The sequence below is a fragment of the Gadus chalcogrammus genome, chromosome 3, assembly GCF_026213295.1.
Source record: "Gadus chalcogrammus isolate NIFS_2021 chromosome 3, NIFS_Gcha_1.0, whole genome shotgun sequence".
Lineage (NCBI taxonomy): Eukaryota > Metazoa > Chordata > Actinopteri > Gadiformes > Gadidae > Gadus > Gadus chalcogrammus.
The window spans coordinates 16,637,367-16,647,711 of record NC_079414.1 but is presented as its reverse complement, the minus strand read 5'-3'; the positions used below and the strand labels follow the sequence as shown (position 1 = coordinate 16,647,711).

The following is a 10,345-nucleotide window of genomic DNA, read 5'->3' as shown; positions in this document are numbered from 1 at the left end:
TGTTCGGCTGCCAGATCGGCTCGGGGTCCTGCGCTTACAGATGACGTATCGACACACTTGACACATGACACAACGGACAAAACCCTGAAGGGTTGTTTATAAACGGTGCTCAATTTATAATATGTCCATGTGCTCAATCAGTTTTGGCTTTGATTTAATTGAACGGAGCCCGTTCTCTCACAAAGCCATTGGAAACACGTCTAAAAGCACTGATAAATGCGCATTTTTAATTTCACATATATTAAAGTAAGGATTGGCATTGTTAAAGTTAGATATTAAGACATATTTGTATATTATTATATATTTTTTGTGGCCTGTGTAACGTAATTCACACATTCATACCAAGGCCACATATGCCCTTACCAATTAAAGAGTCTTCTTTCTCACGCTAAGGAGGAATTCGGAGGCTAGGGAGGCGCCCAGCTCATACAGGAGGCCATTCATCATGTGTCAATTCTAGAGATACAAGCGGTCAAGATGTTCGAGAGACCCAGACGCTCAAGGCCAAAAGAACAAGTGTAATTCCCGCACATAGCCATGTAACGTAATTCACACATTTATACCAAAGGCCACATATGCCCTTGCCAATTAAAGAGTCTTCTTTATCACGCTAATGAGGGATCCGGAGCCTAGGGAGGCGTCCAGCTCACAAAGGAGGCCATTCATCATGTGTCAATTCTAGAGATACGAGCGGTCATGATGTTCGAGTGACCCAGATGCTCAAGGCCACAAGAACAAGTGTAATTCCCGCACATAGCCACAAACAAAGTTGCAATGCCAACACATAGCCACCAGGGGTCAGCACCATACCACAAAGCAAGTTGCAATGCGAACACATAGCCACAAGCGAGCAGCATAGAGACACATACAACATCCAGAGAGGCGGGAGTTCAACACCATGCTTAGCCAATCAGAGCACATAACTATGTCCACGCCTGCCCAGTATTAAAGTTACGAGCCATAGCCCAGGGGGTTACGCCCCGTGCCCACTACATGCGTCCGTTGCGTGATCCCCATTGACTTTAATGGGGACGGACGCGCAATGCATTGTGGATCCGTACGTTCCGTTGGAGCCTTCCGCCCCGTGCCCACTACCTCCGTCAGTTGTCCGTTGCCCATTGACTTTGAATGGGGACGGTCGCGCAATGCATTGTGGATCCGTCAGTTGACTTGGAGCGTTCGCCACCGTCAAAAAGTTGAAAAATGTTCAACTTTTTCGGCAGCGACGGATCCGTCATCCAATCAGATCGCGTATGCAAATTTAAGCACTGTGACGCGACTCGGGCTATCGTCAGAGCCCGAGTCGCGTCACAGTGCTTAAATTTGCATACGCGATCTGATTGGATGACGGAACCGTCGCTGCCGAAAAAGTTGAAAATGTTTCAACTTTCTGACGGTGGCGAACGCTCCAACTGGACGGACGGATCCACAATGCATTGCGCGTCCGTCCCCATTCAAAGTCAATGGGCAACGGTCAACTGACGGAGGTAGTGGGCACGGGGCGTGAGGCTCAGTCAAGAAGTTGAAATATGTTCAACTTTTTCGGCAGCGACGGTTCCGTCATCCAATCAGATCGCGTATGCAAATGTAAGCACTGTGACGCGACTCGGGCTCTGACGATACTGGAAAGCGGGAAAGCGGGTCATCTTGCCTCACAACAAGCAGGAAGTAGCGGGAAGAACCCGGCGAAGCGATTTGATTGGCTGACGGATGCCTCTGCAAAGACTACTCCCCCATCAGTCAGCCACGCCTTCCCACATCAGTCGACGGACGCATGTAGTGGGCACGGGGCGTTACGCCCCGTGCCCACTACCTCCGTCCGTTGACTGATCCCCATTGACTTTGAATGGGGACGGACGCGCAATGCATTGTGGATCCGTCCGTTCCGTTGGAGCCTTCGGCTCCGTCAAGAAGTTGAAAAATGTTCAACTTTTTCGGCAGCGACGGATCCGTCATCCAATCAGATCGCGTATGCAAATTTAAGCACTGTGACGCGACTCGGGCTCTGACGATACTGGAAAGCGGGAAATCGGGTAATCTTGCCTCGCAACAAGCAGGAAGTAGCGGGAAGAACCCGGCGAAGCGTAACGCCCCGTGCCCACTACATGCGTCCGTTGCGTGATCTCCATTGACTTTAATGGGGACGGACGCGCAATGCATTGTGGATCCGTACGTTCCGTTGGAGCCTTCGGCTCAGTCAAGAAGTTGAAATATGTTCAACTTTTTCGGCAGCGACGGATCCGTCATCCAATCAGATCGCGTCTGCAAATTTAAGCACTGTGACGCGACTCGGGCTCTGACGATACTGGAAAGCGGGAAAGCGGGTCATCTTGCATCGCAACAAGCAGGAAGTAGCGGGAAGCACCCGGCGAGGCGATTTGATTGGCTGACGGATGCCTCTGCAAAGACTACTCCCCCATCAGTCAGCAACGCCTTCCCACCTCCGTTGACTGAAGGAGGTAGTGCCCACTACATCCGTCCGTTGACTGATCCCCATTGACTTTGAATGGGGACGGACGCGCAATGCATTGTGGATCCGTCCGTTCCGTTGGTGCCTTCGGCGCCGTCAGAAAGTTGAAAAATGTTCAACTTTTTCGGCAGCGACGGATCTGTCATCCAATCAGATCGCGTGTGCAAATTTAAGCACTATGACGCGACTCGGGCTCTGACGATACTGGAAAGGGGAAAGCGGGTCATCTTGCATTGCAACAAGCAGGAAGAAGCGGGAAGAACCCGGCTGGCTGACGGATGCCTCTGCAAAGACTTCGCCGGGTTCTTCCCGCTTCTTCCTGCTTGTTGCGATGCAAGAGGACCCGCTTTCCAGTATCGTCAGAGCCTGAGTCGCGTCACAGTGCTTAAATTTGCATACGCGATCTGATTGGATGACGGATCCGTCGCTGCCGAAAAAGTTGAACATTTTTCAACTTCTTGACGGAGCCGAAGGCTCCAACGGAACGGTCAACGGACGGAGGTAGTGGGCACGAGGCGTTAGAACGCTCCAGGTAAAGCATCCTTTGGAATGCCCTACTAGGTGTATCTCCACGCGTGTTTGTACAATTCCCCTCCTTTTGCTTCATGTATGCTGGTCCAAACCTTTGCTAAATAAAGTGAGTTAAAGCGATCCTGACTCGGCAGACTTTTTCCAAGAAGAACACGGCACCTGCAGTGGCGATATCGCACAGGTGTATTCCTACAGGCTCTGAAAACAACAGTCATCAAGCCATATCTCCACTCCTCTCAACGGGAAGGGGGGGGGGGGGGGTGAATGGCATCTGAAAGAAGCAGAGGTGTGCAGATGTATTTATCTTGAGACCTTCAACTTCATACAATTAGTCTCGTCAGGGAATTGTATCCATATTTACAACTTAAATGTACATATGATCTTGGACGGCAGAGTCATCACAGTACCCCCCGTCGTAGCTGTCGGAATATATTCCTTCCAGTTTGCCTCTTTTCCCAGTACCAATATATCCTAAAACAGAAAAAAAAAATGAAATCATAGTCTAACCACACACTTTGCATGCGGTCTATACAGGTATGACCTCAACACTTCATGTACTGACACATAAGATTAGGGACTTGGAGCAGCAACAGTTGAGTGGAGGGCTACCTCGAGAACAACTTATGGCATTCTGGAATTTATGTTATCACCTCCCGTTCCAGTAGTCCGTCTGTTCTTGAGGAGGAATGGGTGTTTTGTCAAGCAAGTAGAGAGTGGCTAAGTGATACTTGAGTTATATTACGGCAACCCGATGCCGTTGCCTCCCATAAAACGTTGCTGCTTAAAGTCCCTATTATCGAAGGTAAGAACCTGTGCAGACTTTGTAGAGCCGACCACATGCCATGCAGGTCCCAATACTGTACATGGTGTAGAACTCTGCTCTGTAGTTGGCGGATACTACCATGTAGTGACGCCTGCTGTGACAAACAAAGTGTAAAATGAAAGAGCACATTTACTTTTATAGAGCAGTAAGAACATGCATAGACCCCACAGGACATGACATTATTATATTAAATTAGGATATTGTACACTGATGCACCCTTCACTGATGCACTCACTGTTGAGACACAGAAAATGTGCCTGTCTTCTGAACCTGTCAGTGGACACTATGTTCCTGAAGGTGGAACACACCAGAGCCAGAGTTGAGTAAGCTTCATCTCCCTCTTGGAGTACCACCTCAGTGAGGAATCGGATGTCAGACAGCACTGACTTTGGCAACTGTAAAATATATGTCAGGCAAGATCACGAACATTTCATAGATAACACAACAACAACACAGTTTCAAACACAATGGGGCGTTTAAATCTACAGCAAGGCTACAGCAATTTCAATATCGAAAATGATATGTACAGTATGACAAAGCAAATAACAAGTTATCTGTATATTTGTTGCAATTTAAGGAGTTTACAGGAGACAGATTAAAATACTTCTACAGAATGTCTAAATTTAAAATAAATCCATCTCAATTCAGTCTTATAACTCACCTTTCAAAAAGTCCAAGAACTTGACCATTTCTTAACGTCCTCTCGCATTGTTGCCCAGTGGTAGGATGCCTTTATTTTTTCCATTGTCCTGCGCCTCCCTGGGTGACCTCCAGTGCCCAGGTTGTCATGGCACTCCCGGAAGCCACCACGAGCCCGCTCATTAGTGCACGCCACCAATCTTGCTTTGTTTTTGTGCCTATAATACAACTCCTCATCTGATGCAGCGGGAAAAAAACATTCATTTTAGAGATGCCCTGAATAAGAGTTTTCCATTTAGATTATTCCCTCTCATTTCTTTTGTATAAAAACATTACTAGTAAAACCAACAAGTTTTTAGTCTACTATTAGGGGGCAGCCCTACTTCATTTATGAATGTGTCAGTTTTCAGAATTAAGGCCAGAAAACCATCAATTCAATGGTATTAGGGAAAGGGTAGTTATCACCTACAAAATAATATCTTAGTATTGAATGCAAAATAACAGGGCATATTTATACATGGCAATATAGGACCAGTTTAATATAAAACACAATTCTATGCAATATATAAGTAGGGGGTCCCCACGCCATCTCTCCATCAGTTCGGTGCCCTTGGCCTGGAAAACGTTGAAGACCCCTGCCCTGGTCTATAGCATCTAACCGCGTTTTCTGATTACAGTTTAATGTAACAGTAAGCTGACAACATCGCTAATTAACACCAAAACTGCAAATTAACCACACGGAGATAACCATGGCAACCGGTCAAACAAACTTTTTGCTATGATTCTGCGCGCGCATCCACTGTGATGATAAACAAATAATCCCACGGATGCAATACATCGATTTCTGATCGTTAGGTGGCGGTAGTATCGTGTTCTTGAAACACCGAAGAAGAGTTAACCAAACAACGGTTGCAGGAACCGGAAATACGCTCCTAACACACGTGTTTCTACGTCCGTGGTGTGGAAACAGAGTCGAGTGTACTTGTAACAGTTTGTAATTTATCTTTCTTATATAAATAGCACACTGAGGCAGTGCACGAAGGGTTTCGGGTCAACATGAATACCCCAGGAGAGTGTATTTCGACTGAAAAGTCAGAGCCCGAGTTAACAGAAGAGCCCGAAAGCACGCAGGACGTGGATAAAGTTACACGGACTCGTAGCGGACGCAGGGTCCGCACGCCAGCCCTCTTGGCCGACTCTCAGGTCCCTAGTCCAGCAAAACCCTCGACACGCAGGACGAGGAAATCTGTTATTTCTTTGGATAAAGGAGATTCGGAGGAAGGACATACCATGACGCGTATATCAGAGGCGCCCGTAGGAGAGTCTACAGATTCCCCCATGCTGCTTGAAAACGAGTCCAATAAATCAGAAGGACGCATAGAAACGGTCCCTAGTACGATGGAAACGGCCCCCGTACACCCCGGTGAAAAGCCCCAGGAGGCGGCTCTATTTGTCCCGGGAACGAAACAGACCACGGCATCACAGATACCTCTGGGAAAACCGAAATCGGGTCGAGTTTGGAAGGACCGGAATAAACAAAGGTTGGTTGTCGCTTTACCGTTGATAACACCCCGTGAACCATGCATATGTCATCAAGCGTTGTCTCCAAACCGGGTTTTTGTTTTGACCATTTATCATTTGTACAGGTTCTCTGCAGTGGTCAGGGATAAGCCCCTGCGTACTTCTTGGGGAAAAAAGATGGCAGCCAAACAAGAGCAGCAGTTGGTCAAAAAGTTCTCCCTTCAACTTAAACAAGACAAGGCCAAAGAGAAAGAGGTAGGCATTCGCCAAATTAAATTAAATCCTTGCTATGGAGGAAAACGATCATCACTCATTTATTACAATCATTTCCCTAATAGGACAAGAGGAAACGGACGGAGGAGACATTGAAACGACGTGCTGAGAATGAGCGCAAGTCAGAGATTGTTCAAGTGGTAAGTTGATCGTTCTTTTGCACAGGCAAAGAGTGAAATAGGCAAATTATTATGTGTCACGTTCGGGGCCAATAGCCGTGGAACTGACAAATCTGAGCTCGTGTTTAATTGGCTCCGGTATATGCCTGCCCCCCTTCCTGTCCTGTCAGATCTTCAGAAGACTCGACTTTGGTCGGACCAATCAAAAACGTGCAGGTTTAATTCGATTACTGTACAGAGAAGGGTCTTTTGTGGCCGTCATTGAGGCAACATAAACAACAAAGATGGATGCTGCAGATGTGTCCCACACAACGTGGCTTTGATTGATTGTGCATGAATCCAAGTGCATCCATATGTGTTTTGGTCTGCTCCCATTGATATTGCCCCTTGGAAATCCCAAATAATTACTCGGAGGTTCCAGACTAATTCACATTTACAATGTCAGAAAACCTGAAAAGTCTGAAACCAATTGTATTTATCATACTAAAACTAATGATTATCTACAGCCATCTCTCCAGTATCATATCATCAAATCCATACCCCAACCAATACATGTTTTTAATTGGGTCTCAAGCCCATTGTGGGTGTTTGAAGCTCCGTTTGCTGCTATTGCGCCATACTGTTACAACCATGGATGACTGGGGATGAAACTCAGTGTTTCCCACACATTGACGAGACTATGGCGGCCCGCCATAGTCTAATTTCGGCCGCCATAGTCTCTGCGTGCACATTAATTATTATTATAATTATTTTTTTTATTTTTTTTGCTCAGACGAAGTTTGAAGACATACAACCCCCCTTCCCCCCCCCCCCCCATAGTCTCCAACATTTCTGTGGGAAACACTGAAACTACACGTCTTTTTAACCTCTATCCTCTCCTCTCATGGTGGAATCGGTTTTTGACATGACAGAAGCCGGAATATTTAGTTGGAAAAGTCATTAAGTAATTATCTGTTTGAACCTACAAATCAAGAGGGAGACCATGTTGGAGTACTGCACTCAAACCCTGTGTCTTAACAACCAGGGCTATATTGTTTAAAATCAACAAAGTTGTTTTGCGGTACATACTGGACCTAATCAATTGACAAACGTTAACTCACTTGAAGGCGGGTGTCTGTTTAAAACAGTTTAAAATGATTGGATCTGCCCAGTGCCACTCTGGATCTGCCAGTAACCAATCGCTAACGTTTGGTTGTGACGTATGTCCATGCGCCGGAATCCACGCGCAGTTGTACACAAACTACCAAACAACTTGCGCGTCTGCACGAAAATGTCCGTCAACGACAGCTGCAGGTGTTGTTCGTCAAATTTAATTTATCAGGGAAAAATTGCACATTGTAAATCAATATTTTATAGTGAGGCAAACTCAAACTGGCGCACGACTTTATCGTCATTGTTCTCTGTTCGCTGATTGGGCGCACGCTGTGGCGGCGCCAGAAAACCAAATTACATACAGCAGGTACAAGGGAAATTCAAATTGAGCGGAAGTACTTAGGCGGGCGGAGCCAGGCTAGGAGTACCTAGGGTACTTCCAAGAAACCGGTTCCACACTGGAAAGGGTTTTTTAAATGACATGAGGTCTCATTTATAAAGAGTGGGATCCTTACTAAAAGTGTACGTACGCCCAAAAGCCAAGGTTTGCGTGTGCCAATTTTTTTCAGTGAAACATATTGACAGCAATATATTTTCCTGACCTGATGGATTTGGGGAGATCTTCCTTTTATAATCCACAGGAAATTCTTCTTAAACGAATGAGACTTGTTTACTAGGGGAGAAAAAAACTGCATTATCATTATAGAAATTATAAACACTCAACATTGTTTTTGGGCCCTTTGTTTCAACCAATTTCTTTTTAATCACACAGATCCGGAATACATCAAAGATAAAGAGGATGAAGAAGAAACAGTTGAGGAAAGTTGAGAAGAGGGATACATTGGCCATCCTGCAGAAGACCCAAAATGAGAAGACTAAGGGTCAGCGTAGCCGCAAAGAAAAAGTTGTTGATAAATAATGCGGTAGCCAAAGATCTGTGCTCCGTCAGTAACTTTTAGTAACTATTTCATTGATGCTGTTCTTTTTTGATAAAATGAAGCTTATATTTCAGTGCATTTATCTAAATACATTAAAAAAATGCTCAATAAGAAATGTGGTTTTGCAACTTAATGGAAATGCTCCATACATCTCAAAGATAAATAGTGGGCTTGGAACTCTGACGTATACCTACACAACTGACAATTGTTTGGGTGTGTGTTTGTATCATTGTAAATAAGAAGATATTTGCGTACTTTTGAAAGAACTATTCATGTAGTCCTTTAGGTTTGGTTGAAGTCCAGCTCTGTTAAGCGTCATCAGAGGCTTCCTATTCTGAACGAAATGTGTAGTGGGATGGATGGAGGGGAATGCTAGTTACAATATGTGGTTAGTGACTAGAACACTAACTTTAAAGGTTTTCTGTGAAGTCATTTGCTTATTTAGCTAGCAAAAGTCAGTTTCCTAACTTTAGTTTTCTCAATTCTAGATACTAGCTCAATGTTGAACGAATATATAATAATTTGGCTGCATTTGCCCATTTTTTTCATTTACACGTAATCCTATCACTCGTCAGCACTGTGGTTTGTGAATTATAACTAGCTGCCTAGTTTAATGAGTTTGCTAGTAAAGTGAAAGTCTATCTAAAGGCAGATGGCCTGTTATTTATTTTTCTCCATAGAGGTTATGATTAAAAGCCTTAAAGTCGCTACATACACAAAGGCGCACAATATATGACACTTGAATTGATAAAAAAATACATAATAAATGTTATAAGATGCAAGAAAAGCCCTAAACTATTGGGTTGTAACCATTGCGTAAAAGTTGGCAATGGTTTTTGGGATGAGTAGTTCCTTACAGAGCATTGTACCTTAGCCTTTTCTTCCGTTTTCCAAATTCCTTTTTGCCCCGAATCATGTTTTATGGTCACAACTAGCCCGATGGTTGATTGGCTTGGTCCCAGGCTAAAAACGTTATAATTATTTTACCAAAAAAGTAAACCAAGAAAATCAATGGGAAATGTTCAAAGCTTCATCCACTTGTGCTAATGAGTTTATCTTCGGTATAATGTATTGGAAACGAGCAATGTGTAAGACCACCACTTTATGATTTCGGCCAAAGATCCACTCATGAAGTTCTGCGATAAAGTAGTTTGACTGCTATATTACCCGGTTGCTAACAAACATAACTGCAGTAATTCTTACTCTTTATCAAATGTATTCATTATCATTAAATGTATGTACAATTAATTGGTGAAAAAAGATACATGTCGTTGAGCATCAAAGCTGATAACGAATCATTAACAATCCTGATTGTATAACCTGCTGCTGAACCTCAAGCAGATCATGCTGGTTTTCCTCAGGAACAGAGGCGACAGTAAATGGCAGACTAGGCCTACTTCGTGCATTAAAAAAAAATCACATTTATTTTTATTAAATACATTTGCTAACAGGAATTTGTATTGGATTTTGATACATTTAGTGAGGATGTATTTGTGTTTTGTATCCATACATTTAAATTTACATTAGGATTTTGCTCACACAGGTAAAGGCTACCCCCGTTTTGCAATCGCTGATTTAGGGTATAACTTAACCCGATATTAAACATAACTGCTAAAGAGGTATTCGACGTGTTGGTTTTGAAAAGGGTCGTACATTACATGATAAAAAGATTAACCACCTAGTTAATTAATGATTTTACGATGTGATTTTATGGTCCTTTTTTAAAGTGAGTATGCATACATATATATATATAATGTAGGCCTATTTCCAAAGATTTTAAATGGATGATCTTACTGCTGGACTTTTATTCTGCCTCCTTAAAGTGGTAAAAGTAAGGTTCAACTAGTAAGGTAAATGTTGCAGGTAGACTGTTATTTTGTAGATAAACTCTTGCAAAACATTGACATTATGAAAGTTGTTTAATTAAGGGACAAACAAA

General features: G+C 43.8%; 1 protein-coding gene and 1 long non-coding RNA gene across 4 annotated transcripts; one reads left to right on the top strand and one right to left on the bottom strand.

Annotated features, from left to right (window-relative positions):
* Positions 1-2,926: 2,926 nt before the first annotated feature.
* LOC130379484 (uncharacterized) lies at positions 2,927-6,443 on the bottom strand. 3 transcript variants are annotated; one of them, XR_008895125.1, is made up of 6 exons: positions 6,022-6,443; positions 4,486-4,700; positions 4,060-4,219; positions 3,812-3,918; positions 3,376-3,472; positions 2,927-3,272 (listed from the first exon to the last, which is right to left on the bottom strand). It is a non-coding gene; the product is annotated as an uncharacterized LOC130379484 (long non-coding RNA). The 3 variants fall into 3 exon arrangements; XR_008895124.1 differs by having other exon boundaries at positions 2,927-3,472; XR_008895126.1 differs by having other exon boundaries at positions 2,927-3,472; positions 3,812-3,915.
* ccdc86 (coiled-coil domain containing 86) lies at positions 5,303-10,119 on the top strand. Its single transcript, XM_056586343.1, has 4 exons — positions 5,303-6,004; positions 6,110-6,239; positions 6,323-6,397; positions 8,241-10,119. The coding sequence occupies exons 1-4, from the start codon at positions 5,520-5,522 to the stop codon at positions 8,385-8,387; spliced, it is 837 nt and encodes a 278-aa protein (XP_056442318.1). The 5' UTR covers positions 5,303-5,519; the 3' UTR covers positions 8,388-10,119.
* The last annotated feature ends 226 nt before the right edge of the window (positions 10,120-10,345 follow it).